The sequence below is a fragment of the Ambystoma mexicanum genome, chromosome 1p (genome assembly GCF_040938575.1).
Source record: "Ambystoma mexicanum isolate Mex_15411 chromosome 1p, UKY_AmexF1_1, whole genome shotgun sequence".
NCBI lineage: Eukaryota > Metazoa > Chordata > Amphibia > Caudata > Ambystomatidae > Ambystoma > Ambystoma mexicanum.
Window position 1 is genome coordinate 319223780 of NC_090921.1, and position 19017 is coordinate 319242796.

At 44.3% G+C, this 19017-nt stretch overlaps 1 protein-coding gene across 5 annotated transcripts in view; it reads left to right on the plus strand.

Moving 5' to 3' along the window:
• The window catches only part of POLRMT (RNA polymerase mitochondrial), an 886091-nt gene that overhangs the window by 20488 nt on the left and 846586 nt on the right, over positions 1-19017 (plus strand). For 3 of the 5 annotated variants that reach the window (XR_011303298.1, XM_069647859.1, XM_069647887.1), the window contains exon 2: positions 4321-4416. The exons of 1 other annotated variant lie outside the window; for it this stretch is intronic. Coding sequence is in view for 3 of the 4 variants with exons in the window: in XM_069647859.1 (XP_069503960.1) it covers positions 4321-4416 (96 nt within the window). In the remaining variant the exon portion in view is untranslated. The remainder of the gene's footprint in view (positions 1-4320; positions 4417-19017) is intronic. One more of the 5 variants, XM_069647870.1, reaches the window with a different exon arrangement.

A 19017-nucleotide genomic window follows, 5' to 3' on the forward strand; every position in this document is an offset into this window, starting at 1 on the left:
ACTACACACACGTGGACCAGAACAGCTTCGGGGGTGTGGGGGGAGCACCAAAATTCTTGCACAGGGTGCTTTGAGGTCCGCTTCTGGCACTGCCTCTGAGTAGTCGCAGCAGGTAGAAGCACTTCTTTGTGATAGCGTTGACTTGTGGTTCCAGAGAGAGCGCGTTTTCCACGACCAGTCCTATTTGGTTCATCATACTTGAAGTCTCCGATTGGGTTCTCATGCCTGGCGGCCAGTCCAGTTTTGAGTTGGTTCAGTTGCCCTCTGGTGGTAAGACCATTATTTCTGTTTTGGCTGGGTGCAGTTTGAGATTGTTTGTATTATCCAGTTGCATATGTTATGGTGTGGCGTTGGAGTGTAGCTGGATTTGTGCTGGGCCTGACTGCAGCGAGAGGTTTTGGGACTAGTTCCAGATTGTATGCAGTACTTATGATATCGTGAGACAATTGTTGAGGGTGTTGTTTGGTTCTTGGGTCGTGACTATCTTCATGATGAGTGGTGTGTCCTCTTCGTGTTTGTAGGTGGTCAGTCCGTGGGTTGGAATCATTTTCATCAATGGGAACATGTAGACGTTGAAAAGGATGGGGGGGATTGAGCCTTGTGGCACTCAAGGCGGTAGGTAGGTGTTTTCAGTTTGTTTTGTGAGGAAGGATTTTAACCCTTTTAAGGCAGTCTTTTATACCGCATTCCACCAGTCTTTCTTTTAGTTTTTTGTGACTGATTGTGTCGAATGCCGCTGATATGTCAAGTAGTATGAGGGCAGATTGAGTGCTGTTGTCTGCATTTATTTTTAGGTCGTTCCATATGGATACATATGGGGTGCTGATTCTGTTCCTCTCATCGGTCTGAAGCCAACTTGCGAGTGGTTGTGTATTCCATTAATTTCTACATAGTTGAGTAGGATTTTGTACAGATGGTTTCTGGAATTTTCGCCAGGTAGGATATTGGTCTGTAGTTGCTGGGTTCTTCTCCACTTTTAGTTTCGTTTTTAATAAGTGGTTTGATGTATGCCTAGACTTTGGTACTGTTCCTGTACTTGGGGATAGGTTCATTAAGATGCTGAAATGTGTGATGAAGGGGTGCTGTGGTTGAGGACTTCTTTGTAGATGTCCTGGGGGTAAAGGTCGCTTGGAGATCCTGGAGGTTGGTGTCCTTTATTAGTGTGTAGAAAGTTTCTTGGTACAAAGCGGACAAGTCTTGCTGTGGTTGGTGTTTCGACAGTCATCTGTGGTTGCGTTTATATGTGCATCGTTTGTATCGAGTATCTGTTGAATTTTTTACATTTTTAACAGGTAGTTGGTGATATTGCATAGTGCTTGTTTTGGGATGGTGCCATTGTTGCAGGATTGTGTTTTTTTTTTTTTTTTTAAATCTGATTCTGAAGAGTTCTTTTTGTCCATTTGGTTGCCATTGGATTCTTCTAGCATAGAGGAATGCCGATTTGCATAATCTGAGTTGTCTTTGGTATTTTATTTTGTTCGCTTGTTAGTATTGTTTTCTCCATATTTTTCCAATTAGTGTTTTTTTGGAGTTCTCGCAACTCTTCAGTGAACCACCTTACTGCCAACTTTTTTGCTGTTTTCAAATGTTTCGCTGGTGCTAAGTGGTCTAAGGCCTTCGTGATCCAGGTGTTGAGTATTATTTTTCGGCGTAATCTGGGATCATTTGTTTGAGCTTAGTGGTGTTCGGTTGAGTCGATTCCAGCAGATAAGTTAAGGACTGTAAGACTCTTCCAGTTTCTTTTCCTATTGGCGTGTAATATGTGGCGTTATGCGGGTTTGAAGTTTGATGTAGAATGGTTTTATGTAGTGTTCACTCATACCATTGGTGGTGTTGGGGCAGATGCACAGTCATTCTCTGTAGAAGATTGCGTCCAAGGTGTGTCTGGCATTGTGGGTGGATCTGTTTACTATTTGCTTGAAGTGGTGTGTTTCCAAAAGGGTGCAGCGTGAGTTTGATGTGGTTTTGTTCTCTTTCAAACCTGATGTTTAAGTCCCCCAGGACAATTAGATTGTCATGGTAGGTGCATAGATTGGCGATGGAGTCTGCAAGTATTTTTGTAAAGTTTTGTCGGGTTGTATGATGGCGGTCTGTAGATCAGAAAGCACACTGTTGGATTGGTCGTTGAGTTTGATCTTGATGAGGAGGGATTCAGTCTTCTATGTCGGTTGAGGGCAGTGGGGTGGCGCACATGTGTTCTTTGTGCGGCATTATGATTCTGCTTCATCTTTGGTTTTCTCTGACGTGTATTAGTTTAGAATTGCCCGTTTTGGCTTTATTTTCGATTAGTTTTGTAGTTGTCTGATCGCCTTGTTTCTGTGAGGAAAAACTGTTATGCCTCCCCTCGCTTGGACCGTGTATTTCTGGTTTTTGTGTTTAGCCACAGATCTTAGGTTGAGTAAGATGAAATGTAATTAGTCTATTTTCCCTTGTGGGTTGTTGACTGTTTTTTCGTGTGTCCCAGTTGGTGGTGTTTGTCGGGTTTTCATTACTGGGGACTCTCTCCTTGTTGCGCTTGCTAGGTGGGATTGTTCTTGGGTGTTCTATCTCTTTGTCGAGTAGGCGAATTAGGTTGATGGCATGGTTGCTTAGTTTTGTTTCATGCAGATTGGTGGGTTATTTGAGCGTGGGTGCTTTATTCCAGTTTGGTAATGTTGAGCGTGTTAATGGTTATGGACTCGAGTTTGCCTCCGATTTGTATTCTTTTTTTTTTTTGTTATTATTTTTTTCCACGGTGTTATCCGGGTTGTGATGTTTTGCTTTTTGGTGTTTGCTTTGTCTGGGGCTGCGGGGGGTCCGCCTTTGTGTTTTTGCATGTCGGTGGTTTGACGGTTGGTTATTTTCCATTACAAGTCGTTGGTGGAGAGGTAGCGTGAAAAGTTATACCATGCTTGCTCTTTTCTGGTTCTGTATCCTTTGTCTGTTTGTGGTGTCGCCATGGGGTTCCTATGTGTTGTTAATTCTGGAGGGTAGGTTCCAACTTGTTTTTATGGTTTCCCTCCTGTTTCTGTTTCCTTTCTTGCTGCTTTGTCTTTCTTGTGACGAGGCATGGGGGGGGGGGGGTGTGTGTGTGTGTGTGTGTGTGTGTGTGTGTGTGTGTGTGGTATTTTTCTTTTATATTTTTTCTTTTTTTTTAAATGTGCCTTATTGCTTTTTTTGAGTTTGTGAGATTCGTTTTCCGGAGCGGTTGTATTCTTGGTTAGGCAGCTTCCTGATCCCCGCTTATATTTCCTTAGCTTTTGTAGTTTCTTTTTTAAGTTTGTGGTGTATATTGTTTACCAGTGGCATGAGCCCTCGTGGTTAAGCTGTTTCCTGGTTTCAAGTTATATTTCCATGCAGTCCTGGTTTCCTTTAGGTTTGGTGTGCTCTGAGTGTGTAGTGCTGTTACGAGCTCTGTTTTGCAGCGACGCTGGTATCTCTTTTGTGCTCGAGTTGGGTTCACAGTAGTGAAGGCCTCCTTGTGGTGTCCCTGCATTGCGTTGCAGTGGCAAAGGCCTCCCTGTGGTGTCCCTGCATTGCTTCATATTGGCGATGTCCTCCCTGTGGTGTCCCAGTATTTCGTCACAGTGGTGGAACTTTGCGTGCAGTGGGATATATTGCAGTTATGGGGTGGCGTTGGAGAGTAGCTTGATTCAATTGTGTTGGGACCATCAGCAGCTAAACCTTTACATGCGCCAAGGAATAACCAGTCCCGATTTGTTACTGAGTGCAGCGTGATTAATAGTAGGCAGAAACTGGGGCTAACTGGAGACCAACAGTCATAATGTGTACAGGTATTTCAAATAAAGCAGTTCATACTGTGCGGCTAGTTTCAAGATGAGCGCATTGATCTCCAATATGGCTAATTTCAGAGTATATGTAGTACCTACAATGGGGCTAGGTCCAGATTGTATGTAGTACTTATGATACTGCTGGCTTCAAGATGTGTGCAGCTAGTTACGTAAACATGTGCAGCACTCCCAAGCTAAGTATGGAGTACAGCAGTTTTTGGCACAAAATGGCTAACTACGGAGCCTAGCAAAGTTCAACCCAATACCCAACTATGGGATGCAGCACAGTTCAACCCAATGGCAATGTTGGAGCACCGCACAATTCAGCACAACGGCTAACCATGGAGCGCAGCACAGTTCAACACAAGCTAGCTATGGAGCGCAGTACAGTTCAACGTGATAGCTAACATAGAGTGCAGCACAGTTCAACACAATAGCCGAGTATGGAGTGCAGCACAATGGCTAACTATGCTCTCAAAGTGAGCCTATCCGATGTTGACGCTAGGGATTGGCAATATATACTTAATGAACATGCCCTCTTTTCCTACAGGTTGCCACCTGGAGGCATTTAAGAGAAGGTATTCATCTGCAAACCCTAAGAAGGAATCCGGTATGTTGAACGGGCAGATAGTGGAACTAGCGGAAGGTAGGCTCTGGTTTGTCATTAACACTTGCACGTTTAGTTATATTGAGGATTGTTACAGAGCATTTATAATCCAAGTCCTAATCTGATTATTGCTCTAGTTCTCTGAGCCTTTTATGAATGTGTTATTGGTGATCAACTACATGCAGGCCTTGGAGAAATTGCTCGGATTTTTGTGGCACTGTCTAAGCTAAAATGTGAGAGACTAGGAGGTTTGTGGCAGCCTTTTTCTCTTCCTTCCTAGACTCTTTTTAAATTAGGCCAGTGGCCAACTAAACATGCAGTGTTGTATTGTGCCACTTAGGATCTCACCCAGAGGGCAATGGAGCACTTTACATAGCCCAGGTAGGTATGTTGTACCAGGAGTTCTGATTGTAGAAGCAGGGTACAAAATTTGCACTCACCGCATGCTAGTGATATTCAATTCTTGGTGAGTAAGAAATGACTTCCTGTCGGTATGTATAGAATTGAGGTGGCGAGTGACTTCTTTATGGCTGGCTAGCAGCTAGCCTCTTGAATTGCTGCACCTTGATTGAAGCATGCTTGTTTGAAACGCGAGAAGGCCTATTTCTCTCTTTTGCGTCTTCAGGGCCATTGCATTCAAGCTTTGGATATGTCATATAAGGTGTGGAGACTTTATTAGATCATGCGCAGTGCTTTAAATTGAATGTGAGTTTATACGTTGAGCAAGAATTCCATGGCACATTTTCAGTGAAGGCTGCTCATACCTTCAGTGTGAGACTGGACGAAACCTGCTAGTGGGCAAAAAGGTTTTTTTTTTTTTAAAAACATTTTTTTTGTATTGTTTTATTGATTTTAAAAAATGTGATAGTTTACTTTTCACATATTATACAGAAAAGAAAACCGATAATCATATCAATCAAGAATTCATAATAAAATTAGTTTTCATAAAATTAATCTCATAGACCAGTCATAACTTCAAGTTGCTTGAATTAATCACCTTGTTAAATACATTACTAAACACAAAATTAGCTAAAGGAGTCACTTAATCAAGCAAATTCAAACACTAGGGAAATATTTTCTATTCTCAGAGAATTAGAATCCCCTATCGCACCGGTAGACACTAACATTCAAAATGCCCTACGCAATAAAATCACAATGCTACAAAACAAAATATCAGCCAAAAAATCCTCCCTCCATAACATTGCGCTCTCTACTCAAGAAGCCATTCTACATGAACTCTCTATCAACCAAACTAAACCACACGACCAAGTCAACTTTACAGCAATCTCCATTGCAGAAGCTTAGAATATCATTACATCTCTTACACCCTCTCGATGTCTTGGCGATACCTGCCCAGCCCCCATTATCAAAGAAGCTGCACAAGAACTAGCTCCTTTCGTCACCTCCTTTTATCAACCCCTCCTTTAAATCATGCTCTGTGCCTACCAACCTTAAAGATGCCTGGATATTACCCCTCTTAAAAAAAGCTAACCTAGATCCTAGTGTCCCAACGAATTACAGACCCATAACGACAGTTCAGTTCCTCCTTAAAATCTTAGATAGAGCTGCCTATCTACAGATTCAATCCTACTTGGAGATTAATAACCTACTGGGCACCAGACAATTTGGATTCAGACTGAGACACGGAACCGAGATGCACTCCTTGATCTCAAGAACCAACTAGATCTGTCGGCCGCCTTTGATTTGGTAGATCATAAAGTACTATGCAACCATCTTCAATCGGCTGCCAACTTCTCCACTAAGGCCACTGTGTGGATAAACTCCTTCCTGGATAACAGAACTATAAGAGTCTTTTCGCCCACCTCAGCTGCCGACCCAGTACCCATCACCTGTGGCGTTCCACAGGAGTCGTGTGTCTCCCCTACTTTGTATAACATTTTTACAAAGCCACTCTTCGATATCATGGACAAACTGGGTGTCTCGTATACTAATTATGCTGACGACACCCAGATCCTCATCCCAATCCAAGGAGACTACGACAAAGAAACTAACCTCATAAACAACCAGCCCTCCCTTGGCCCTCCTCCTACCCCCACCTGCGAGGCTAAGAACCTCGGGGTGATCTTTCACTCCTCCCTTTCCTTCTCCGCCCACATCTCTGAGATCTCTAAAAAGTCAAATTCCGACTGCACCTCCTCAGAGGTACTGCCTTTCCCCTCCTTCCCCCAGAAGCTCATGGTATCCCAAGCTCTGGTTCTCTCTAGCTTGGACTATTGTAACAGCCTCTTTCTAAATCTACCTGCCTCTACTCCCCGCCCTCTGCAACTAATCCAGAACAGGACTGCGAGACTTGTCCTTGGCCTCAAGCCCTGGGATCGTATCTCCAGCTCTGAAATCTCTCCACTGGCTCCCAGTGGATGCAAGGATTAAATTCAAAACCCTCTGCATTGTCCACAAGGCTTTCTGGGGCCTGGGTCCAAAATACCTTCAGCTATCCCTCCGCAAATACCTCCCCTCTCGAGCTCTTCGCTCCTCTACCTCCAACTCCCTCAGGGTGTCGTTTTTCTAAGAAACGAGTTGGGGGTAGATCTGTCTTCGGCGGGGCCTCCCTCTGGAACAGCCTCCCTGCCACTCTAAAACTTGAGGCGAACCATCTCTGGTTCCGGAAGCACCTCAAGACCTTCCTCTTTTCTTCTGCCTTCGCTCCCCCTCTCCCCTGCTGATCTGTTCTCGCTTGGCACCATGCACCTGGCCACCCTCTGTCCTTTGGGCCCAGGTACCTGCTCATCCTGCACTGCCTCCGGGCCACCCCTTGCACTGGGGACTGTATCTGTACCCATACAGCCCCCCCCCTTTTCTTCCTGCACTTATCAGACCTACCCTGTCTGTTGCCTTAAACCTAGCACTTGCAAATTGCTGGCTTCATTACAACTCTTTGTTGCCTTTATTATTTATTTGTTATTTATCTGTTTCTCCTCTGCTTCGCACTTTCCACCTCTCCCCCTTCCATGCATTTTTCCCCTCCCCCTCTCCCATGCACTTGCGCGTTCTCAATGTCACTGGGCCTAGTAAGATCACTGTTTTGTTCTCCCCTGTTCCCCTCCCTTGCCTTGTCGCGCTCTGAAACACTTGTGTTCGAGCGCGATAGAAATAAAATATCAATCATTCAAACTAAGCAAAATCTCCCACATGTACAAATCCATCACTATTGATGGTATTAAAATCAACGTAGCCAAATAAGTTAAAACCTTAGGCTTCCATTTAGACTCAGCCGTCAACCTTGACAAGCAAGTAAATGCCACGGCGTCGGCAACAAGTTACACCTGTAACTAATTCATGCATGTAAACCATTTCTGTCCACTGACAGCTGCATCACTATTGCACGGGCTTTAATCTTATCGAAACTAGAATATTGCAACGCACTTTATCTAGGCACTAGCAAACACAACACCAATAAACTCCAAACCCTGCAAAACAATGCCCTTAGAACAGCATTCCCAAAGGGCAGCACATATCTGTCCAAAGAAGAGCCGCCAATTGGCTGGCAATCAATGACAGAATCAAACTTAACCCTGAACATTACACAACTGTCTCAACAACAAAGCACCTGCATACCTCGCAGAGAAATTCACTAAGCATACATCCGAATGCCCCATCAGAAAGGCTCAAGCCAATAGTATTAGAATCCCTAACTTCAATCTGAAAAGAACTGGAGGCTCAAGCTTCCCAGTCCTGGCAGCTCACCTATGGAACTCTATCCTGGATTGCCTAACAGCCACATCTTCCTTCCACTCCTTCAAAACCAATGTTAAACTCTGGCTGCACACTAACGACTGCTGACGCATTACCTTCGACTGACCAGTTTCCACCCACCAAGACAATTGAGTTGAGATTAACACACCCATGTTAACTCCTTTGTATACCTCTGCTAATCCTTTATGTTGCCGATTACTGTAAATGTAAACCTTATATGTATCCGTAACCCCACCTGTGATGCACATATACATATCTCCACTCTGCTTACCTCTGCTTATTGCTACTTCAAGTTGCTTATGTATATACAAATCTAACCTTCGTTGTAAATGATACCTTGAGGGTAAATGTAAGATATACATGCCTGATATGAGAGTGTTCTCCTCCTCCACCACCTGTGCTGACCCCATCCAAATCACATGTGGAGTCCCACAGGGCTCCTGTGTCTCACCCACTATGTACAATATCTTCACCAAGCCATTGTTCGACAAGTTGGACAGACTGGGCGTCACCTACACTAACTACGCAGGTGACACCCAGATCCTCATACCCCTTTCGGGCAACTATGAAGTGGACTTGGCTCTGGTGAATAAAATTTACATCCTCATTCAAGCATGGATGGCCCCACATGGCCTCTGCCTGAACGACGATAAAACTGAAATCCTGCTCCTTGGTTCAGACCACAAACTATCCAAACTCACCCCGGACTACACCTCATTTAACATTGATAACAACACTATTAAGGTTATGCGCGAGGTCAAAACGCTGGGCTTTTACCTCGACTCAGCCCTCACCCTCAAAAAGCAAGTGAATTCCCTCGCCTCCTCAACCACCTACACGTGTAAACTCATCCGTGCCGCCAGACCCTTCCTGTCCAGTGCTAGCTGCCTCACCTTGGCCAATGCCCTTGTCATGTCCAGACTCGACTATTGCAACGCCCTATACTCAGGTGCCAACAAGTCGGTCACTGATAAACTCCAGAGATTGCAAAATAACGCTCTTAAAGCAGCTCTGAACATCCCAGGCAGAGAACATATCTCCAAACACCGGTTAGAAGCCCATTGGCTAAAGATAAAGGACAGAATTCTACTTAAAACTATTTCCCTCACTTCTAAATGCCTCAACAATCAAGCACCCCCCTACCTAGCGGAAAGAATCAACTGGAGACCCTCTAACCGACTGACGAGATCCGCCAACACCTTCCTACTGGAAGTCCCCAGATTCAAACTTACCACAGCGGGCGGTGCTAGTTTCCCAGTTAGAGCTGCACAATCATGGAACACACTCCCACCCGACCTTAGATGCCCTTTACCCTACACAAGATTCAGATCCTACGCTCTCAAATGGCTGCACAACAACGACATGCAACGACCCTCACCCTAGTGGAAACGGCACAACCTGTTAAAATGTTGCTCTTATGCGCTTAAACTTGATATTTTATATGCATTGTATCACCCACTGTAAGCAATCATTGTTTTTCTGTAATAGCCTGTGTCAGGCACTGTAACTAAGTTTCGAGTCCTCTTGTACTGCTGCGCCCAGATGCCCATGGGCTCGGAGCGCATTGCCAAATAAACAAACAAACAAACAAACAATACATGTAAATGTAACCTTGATGGTAAATGAAAGATATAAATGTAAATGTAAACTAAGAAATGTAAGATATTTATGTAACTGTAACCTAAGACTTCACAAGCGCCCAGTTGCCTAACGGCCCGGTGCGCTATACGAATAAATAAACAATACAACAAATAAATAATAAGAGAAGGAAATGAAATAAGAATTGAGTCCACATAATAGTTCTAATATAAATCTACCCAATTATATTCAAATGGAGATCCCTAAGAGGCTCTCTATAACCAACCAAACATTATACATTGCAATTAAGAGCTTAATATTTGTATTAATACTATGCCACCAGAAAATTGTCTCCGCTATGTATTCTTTATTATGTACCTGACTACCATACTGAGCGTTATAGGTTCTAGACATGTTTGGGCATCTAGTCAATACATGCTTTCCTGTCTCAGTAATTTCTTTGTTCTTACATAATCAACAGAACTGTTCTGGAAATGGTAGTTGTCTAGCTATTCCAGTGGTTGCCAAAACCGGCAGATGGTTGGTCCTGGTTAATAGTATAAAGCGTCTTAATCTGATTGCAGGACATAGATTTAAGTATTGCTGTGGTTTTCTAAAGGTGTAGAACATATACCTCACAAAATGATGGTTCTTTAAGCCTTCAAGATGGGCATACATTTCAAGCCAGTTCCGCAATTCAACTCTTTTAGATGAGACAAACTGTGCTGTGTGAGAAAATCCCCCTGATCGTATACTCCAGCATATCTTATTGAAATAGTTTTCCATTTTATTCTTTAAGAGAGCCTTTCTGGATTCCTTCAAAGTTTCTTGTCACATAGATGCCAAGAGCTGATTGTCTGAAGTGTTCATCATATTTGGGTATAATTCCGCCCTTTTCTTTAATACTATTTAATTATTGCAACCCCAATTCTAGCCTGATAATGGCCATAGGTATGCAGGAAGGAAGGGCGAAGATCTTTTTCCACTATTTAGCTTCAACTACCTGCAACCATTTGAGTCAATTGATCTGTAGGGCTTCAAGGCCATAAGTGATCATTGGTGCAAGGACCTGTTGATATAATAGACAGGCAGCCCAGATGGTAAATCCACCATGACTGATGGTGAAGTGGTGGACCAAGGCAGTAATTTCGGCAGCTATGATTATTCTGGCGTGTTTACATTGAATGGAATCCCCCTTGGTTTCCATTTCAATAACTAAATATTTGTAATTAGCAGTATACAGGATCTCTGACTCCTGAGCCTGTTGTCTGGTACGGGCGATCTTTTTACATGAAAATAACATCAATTGAGTTTTCTCTAAGTTAATTATGAGGCCATTTCTTTTCACGTATCGCCATAGTGCTTCTGCTGATCTACGCAAGCCGCTGAAAGTATGGGCCAGGATGACCAAGTCATCCGCATAGGCCAAAACAGGGAAGTGTTCTGTTCCAATTAGTGGGGGGCAGTTGTGAACCTCGCAAACCGCCTCCAGAAGGTCATAAACAAAGAGATTATAATATTGGAGCAGTAACACAGCCCTGTTTAACTCCTCTATTCTGTTCAATTTGGGAGGTCATGTTCCCCTGAGAATCGAGTTTAAGGGATACTGTATTATTTTGATGTAAAAGTCTCAGATAATACAGTAGGCCTTGCGGGCAGCCTAATGACTCTAGTTTCGACCACAGTATTTCTCTGCGTACTAAGTCAAAGACCGCTTTAAAATCAACATAGAGAGCATACAAGGGGGATTGCCACATTTCTTGGCATTAGTACGTACGGTATCCAGAATAACCAGATTATGTATGGTTGAGTAGCCCTGTCTGAATCCACTTTGAAAGAGGTAAAACAGCCCTTCATTGTCTGCCCATACCTGGTGTTTGTCTAATAGCAGGGACGCAAACAGTTTGCCAGTGCAATCTAGCATAGATAATCTGGAATTCCCTGGCTCTGTTTTGTCACCCTTCTTGAAAACTTGTATTAATGTAGCTCTCTGCCAGCAGTTCGGTATTCTGCCTTCGGTCAAGACTTTTTCAAACAGAATCTTCAGTAGCTCTGCCCAAAATTCTGGCTTGCTTTTTAATGGTACGTTAGCAAGGCAGTTGAGACCTGGCGCTCAAGACGATTTTAGTTTTTTTATTTTGGCAAAAACTTAGTCGACCGTAACTTTAAAAGGTCGATAATGAAAGACAGCATTTTCTAACATCTTGCCAACTTCAGAAATAGGAATATTACGATCCATCAGAAAACATTCCATCTATTTTCCCCAATGGGGTTAATCGGGGGGGGGGGGTTCTCCCAATAATGCCCATATATTTTGGGTATTCTTTGAGCACGAGTCGTACTGTTTCTTGCCACTGACTTAGCTTCTTATATTTTGTTGTAGCCAAGATCTATACTTCGTTTTGAGTAATCTACAGGTAGAGAAATGAGATCTGCACATAGAGCATGTTTTCTTAGCCTTACAGATCGCAGCTCTAAGCAATCTTTTAACATCTCTAATTTCTCAATCATATGGATTTCTTTTGGTAACAATATTTATAGCGATCCCAGTTCCAACCGTGGCATGGGTATTCACAAAAAGGAAATCCAATGTTCAATTTTATTAATAGACGTAGCCTGAAATTAGCTGTTATCGACTCTGCTGACAAAGCATAGGCCGCATTCAGGATATTTTCTTTTCTGACCAGCAGATGTGATAAGCCCTCATATTCCCCAGAGGTTTTACAGTACGATTAGCTTCATCTGAAACTATTGTTAACGTAAGTGACGCATGATCACTCCATACGTTCAGAGACACCACCATATCCTGTACATGCACAGCAATTTCAGAAGTAACAAAAATATAATCTAAAGTGCTTTTAGCTCTGCCGTTTTCCAGGTTTCTTTGCCTGGATAATCACTATTGGTCGTACCATTTATCATTTCCAAATCCCATATACCAAAGAAATCAGCCAATACAGCCCCACGGGGTCATGAATCATGTGGATCGTTGTAGTCTTAGATCTTAAATGAGGGTTTCTAGATGTGCCTTTCTCCCCTGTCATATGACAATTAAAATCCCCAACGATTATAACAGATTTGTTATCCGGATTCAGCGTCCAGTTTACCTAGAGGTCCTGTAGCGTTTCCTGAATATTTTCACTCTGTACGGCCTCTGGAGGGCTGTAAAGACTAAGCAACAGTATCTTCTCCACTATACTTTTAAACAACATTTCCAACTGAACCGCAATAACAAAATCGTCAAGATTAGTATGAATGCGCAGTGATTTCACATTATGTAAGACTCCAACAATTAGTCCTCCATATGGACTACGCTGAAGGCCCTTTTTTGCTAGGGACTGATCCAATGTGTAGCCATTCAACACAATCGGGGAAGTAAGCCATGTCTCCTGCAGGCATATACAGGTATGCTTAATTATATGAGGCAAAGAACCTACAGGAGAGAATAAATGACTAAAACCCCTGCAATTCCACAAAAAGATCGAGCATTCTCATTGCTTGTGCAGTACCACTGGCAGAGACTCAGCTAGCCACTTTAAGATGCTTTGAATGTCAGCCAGCAGCACCTCATTCCCAGGCGGCATTTGGGGCACAGTAGGCCTGTTCTTGGGCTCCACTACAGTTTTCCTCGGCTTCTTTTTCTGGGTCGGCATCAATTTCCACACCGGCCTCCAGTAAACTGTCATTGTACATGCGCATCATTTGGGCAGTTGCCAGAAATTTACAGTGAATGGCTGATAAGTTAGTGTTCAGACCATTAAGTGGCTCTATATATTCGAAATCTTCTGATCTCAAGACTCTCAGCTGTGGAATGCAGTGCAGTATAATCATAAATGTGGTTCTCGTGAGCCAACTGTGATCGCTGTTTTGATATAAGTTCTTAATTATACAGATGCGGTTATTAATTAAGACTGACATCTGTCCTTTGTCCATGGCTACTGGTATTGATGTTTCCCTTAACTGGGGAATCTGTCTTGTACTATTGGATGTGGAAGAAATCTTGTCCAGTTCCTGCCCTGATGGTGGCGCTCTAATTTCTGGTATCTCTTCCTCTCTTTGAAACAATTCATTGTTCTTCTCAGAAATAAGCCAACTTGTCAGGCGCCCAGCTCTATCAAGATTTCGTTTTTTTTGCCCGGGCTGCTGCTTGTTTTTTTTTCATAATTTTGACCAGGGGGGCAGTCTCGGGGAGTGGCGATGCGACAACACAAACCTGTTTCATCATTGCCACTCTCTTTGCTAGTCTGTGCTGTTTTCGAGAGACATAGGTTATTGTGTTTGTCGCATTTTTAAAATCTGATCCAGGATTCGCAGTTGGCTCAGTGGTCATCAGTATTGCTTCAGAGCTACTGCTCTCAGCCTCCTCAGTAAGATTTGTATTTGTCAAATTCAATGGGGCTGAATTTATTGTATTCTCCAATATACGTCCGCACATTTTTAACAAAATCTTTAGTGCAAATTGTAATGATGCCACTGATGATTGTAATTCCACCAGTGCATTGGGGCATGAGAAGGAGTCGGCATTTATCTCCGATCCCGAGATTTCTGAATGAATGGCCAGATTTGGTGATGCAGATAACCTATCCATTGATTCTTGAAGCAGTGAAGGCTCTTTAGGTGGCAGTCCATGGACACATTTCTCCAGGGGTTTAACTAATGCATGGGTCATCGACCTTTGCATTGACAGGCAAAGTTCCAAGAGGGAATTATTATCTCTCTCTCCCTCATTTGACCTGTCTTGGTGATTGCTGTCATTTTAAACCAGTTGGTTCTACTTCCTCCATTATGGTTGAATTGTAATCCAATTGTGGATTAGTCGGATTGGGCTGAACAAATGAGGTAATAGCACCTTTTATTTAACGGTGCTAGCTTCTTCAATTTACTTTTACTTGCTGCTGTGTCAGCCAGTTCCACAGGTTCTTTAACATTTTTCCTTCTCAAGTTGTAGTTAGTTTGTGAGCCCTTTCTCTGGTTGGACATCTTTACTCTGACACTTTCCTTCAATGAGATATTAATTGTTTAGATTACACTGAGTACATTTTAAAAAAACAAGTGCTCAGTAACTTGAAGCGTTATGCTCAGTCAATAGACTGTTATTGTAGGTAGTCGGCTAATATAAATACTCCACACGTAGTTCAACCGGGATCAAGGGATTTATTCCTGCAGTCTCCCAGTACTAATCTCCTCATACTCCACCCATACAAACACATAGGCGGACTAGCCCAGAACAAAGAAGGGCAAAGGGCCTCAGTCGAAAACGTAACGCACAGAGACGCAGATGGATAAAGTTTACCTTGTAAAGTTTTTGCCTTAAAGCAGCTGTATAACCAACGTGTCTGGGTCGTAGCCTTAGACGACTTGACTGCAGTGGAACTGTTGAGCAGTAATCTCCTCTCTCCACTTCCACAGCAGAACTCCGTGGAACGCCCCAGAGGCCACAGTGGTGGCTTCCAGGCGGCTCGTGTTCTCAGAGTCCCTTGGAGTCAGAGCTGCTACTGCTGTCGTCTCACAGCGTCCTCTCTAGGTAGAGGAAAGAAAGAACCTCAGTACTTCACACAGCACGTAACACACGTAGCACCCAACGTTCACTGAATCAAGCCGTACTGCTCTCTGCTCACAGCCGCTTCCAATTTGGTACCATGCCATCTGGGTTTGAATTAAATCTTCTGATGTTGTGAAAACCCATGACCATGGCAGACGTAGAGAGGGTGTAGTGAAAGGCATTGCTGTTAAAGTTTGAGCGCACCTTCTTCTGTTGGATGTTGGAGTTGGCTACGATTCTGTTGGTTCGTTTCAATTTGAGATTCTGTATTCTGCAGACATCCATGATGGGATGCAGGGATCGACATTAAGATTGGATAAGGCGAGGCTAATAGCAGCTCCTGGGTATACAGCACTAACCAATGACCAGAAGCTACCATTGGGGAACAAGGAGCTACTACATAGTTCTGAAAATTTAACTTCTACATGAGCTGCAAAGATATCTTTTTGTCTGTTATTTATGGCCACATATGCTTTAATTGTCGTTTGACTGTTTATTCATAGATTGCCCAAAATGCACAAAGTTAAATTCACATAGGTTTGTTCATTTGACATCAGTTGGCCAGAGAAGCCAAAAATAGCTCCTGGTAGCTGTTGATGTCCAGCTATCCAGGCTCTGGTAGGCCATATCCAGGAGCTACGTAGCTCCCAGCTTCACCTCAATCCCTAACTCTGTCGTCTGTGTGGCGTACCTTGTCACTGGCCTATGATACTTCAAGAGAGAGCTGTGCGTCTTATGCATGTTGATTTAGAGCAATATCTAGCCTCGACCGAGTCACCCAATAGTTTCAATCTATGGGTTAAATATATTTAACAACTTTATGGAACTGTAGAGGAGTCCCCTGATGATGGGAGGGAATGGGATCTGGACAGGCCAAAATAAACCTAATGTTGCTTGTTGGAGAGGTTCTAGGAGGATCAGCTGAGTTCTGTGTTGATAATGGTGATGGGGAGAAAAGGGTCTTGTAATTGACTGTGTGACCATCCACCAGGATGGCTAGGAAGACCTGGAGGCAGGAATCTCTTGTCGTTTCTGCAGTGAAGTTGGAAGCGCATTTGGTAGGACAAGAAGAGACTATTGTGATCAATGTGAATTTGTAGTTGGCTTGCTAGGAACGGGAGGTAAGTGATTGTGGGCTAATTAGAAAAGTCCTTTGGAGTCTAGATACCTTTCCTTTATTTTTTTAGGGCTCTACAAATTCGAACAGATATCAAGGGGAAGGTGCCTCTAAGCCACCAAACAAATGGAAATACAAATAATAAAGTAAAATAAATAATAAATAAGTATATGATGATTTAAAGGAATAGTCGCACCCGTTCCACCACCCCCGCCTCCCCCCGACACTTTACTCTTTTTCTTTTTCTCCGTGAACCATCAGTACACCTGCCCCTCGCAGGGATGGTGCATTTTTCTATGAAGCTTCACTTGCATTTTGATGTACTTATCACTGCCACCCACCCTTAATCACCACATCCATCTTGTGATACCGTAAGACGGGCTTGGGCAAGTTTGAATGCTCTGGTGGCACAAACCAGAGCAAACTCCCCAGCTGTTGACGCCTGGGGCCACCGAGACGGAATGTAGTCTCAGTCCATTTATACACTCACTTGTTGCTATGGAAAGAGTCTTTAGCCTGCGGTACATATAAACAGACCCTTTCTCAGTTTTCGCTGTATGTTCCAGTTGTGTGTCTTATTTGTTCATTGCTTTGAACTATTTTTTGTTTTTATGGAATCACTTTCTACATCTTGGTGAAGCCACAACATATTCCAGCATTCACTTTGCAATGAATCTGATGGCATCACCCCTTTCCCGAAGGGAGCCTCTTCCCAGCCACTACCTGATCCTCACTTTGGGGGCGGCTATATTGGGGAGGACCACATTGGTTGGGTGGTAGGCAAATCCTGAGGGGGAAGGGGGGGAGTAAGGCATCCTCAGATGAGACATGGTATTCCCCTTTTCCTTTGTGGGATACCCCCTCCATTCTCCATGCCCTGATGGCATATTCTAGTAATCTCCTACAACAACCTACAAGGCTTGCTGTTGGCATTCTACAGTATCCTGAAAACAGAATGCCAAAAACGAACTATGAATCCCATGCATATGAGTCCTTTAGAAATACTGGAACGGCGAGGAGGAGGTATGGAGCTATGAAGATCGCTGGAGCACAGAAGCCGACACCACGCACTAGTTGTTGGAAGAACACATGCTATGAGGGGACATTTAAATTCCCCACAGCTGGAGAGAGCGAGATACCTGACACGAGCAGGTGGCTTGTGTCGGAAGAAGCTCGAGGAGACTGTGGCGGTTGATGAAATCCGGGGAAGGAGGAGCAGGCAAACCGCTGCCTGACACGTTGGGGTTGCCTGCTTTCCCGAGGGGAAGGAACTGAAGAGATGCTGCTCGGCTGTGGCAGGGTTCAGAGCAAGAGTCTTACCTTCGATCACAGTGACCAGAAGGAAAGCAGAGAAAAAGCTGACCACTCTCCCGATCGAACAGCAGCATTCACTGTTCTCCTAAACATCTGTGAAGATCTGCTCACTAACCTTGACTCTAACATTCCCTCTGTCCTCATCCTCCTCGATCTCTCTTCTGCCTTCGACACGGTCAACCATACCATCCTGCTCAACCGTCTCTGTGAAAACCTGGGTATCACTGATCAGGCTCTGGCCTGGCTGACCTCTTTCCTCTCAGATCGACCCTCCCAGGTCCAACTTGGGTCCTTCCTTTCATCTATCTTCCTCTCTACCTGTGGTGTTCTCCAGGGGTCTAACCTCTCGCCCTGACTTTTCAACCAATACCTGGCAACTCTCGCCCACTGCATTGCCATTTTCTGCTCAAATTTCGAGTGCTACGCTGACGACACTCAACTCCTTTTCAGGCTGCCCTCTGTCACTTCCTCTCCCTCTCTCATCTCTGATTGCCTAACTGCCATTCAAGATTGGTGTGCCGCCAATTATCTTTGTCTGAATGCCAGCAAGACGGAGATCCTCCTCATCGGCACACCTTCACCATCCTTTCCCCTCACTCTCTGGCCGGCCTCCCTTGGCCCTCCTCCTACCCCCACCTGCGAGGCTAAGAACCTCGGCGTCATCTTTGACTCCACCCTTTCCTTCTCCGCCCACATCTCTGAGGTCTCTAAAAAGTCAAATTTCCGACTGCACCTCCTTAGAGGTACTCTGCCTTTCCTCTCCTCCACCCCAGAAGCTCATGGTATCTCAAGCTCTGGTCTCTCTCTAGCTTGGACTATTGTAACAGCCTCTTTCTAAATCTGCCTGCCTCTACTCTCCACCCTCTGCATCTAATCCAGAACAGGACTGCGAGACTTGTCCTTGGCCTCAAGCCCTGGGATCGTATCTCTCCAGCTCTGAAATCTCTTCACTGGCTCCCAGTGGATGCAAGGATTAAATTGAAAACCCTCTGCATTGTCCACAAGGCTTTCTGGGGCCTGGGTCCAAAATACCTTCAGCTATCCTTCCACAAATACCTCCCCTCTCGTGCTCTTCGCTCCTCTACCTCCAACTCACTCAGGGTCAGTCGTTTTTCTAAGAAACGAGCTGGGGGTAGATCTGTCTTCAGCTGGGGGCCTCCCTCTGGAACAGCCTCCCTGCCACTCTAAAACCTGAAGAGAACCATCTCTGGTTCCGGAAGTACCTCAAGACCTTCCTCTTTTCTTTTGCCTTCGCTCCCCCTCTCCCCTGCTGATCTGTTCTCTCTTGGCACCGTGCACCTGGCCACCCTTCTTTTGGGCCCAGGTACCTGCTCATCTTGTCACCCTCCCGCACTGCCTCCGGGCCACCCCTTGC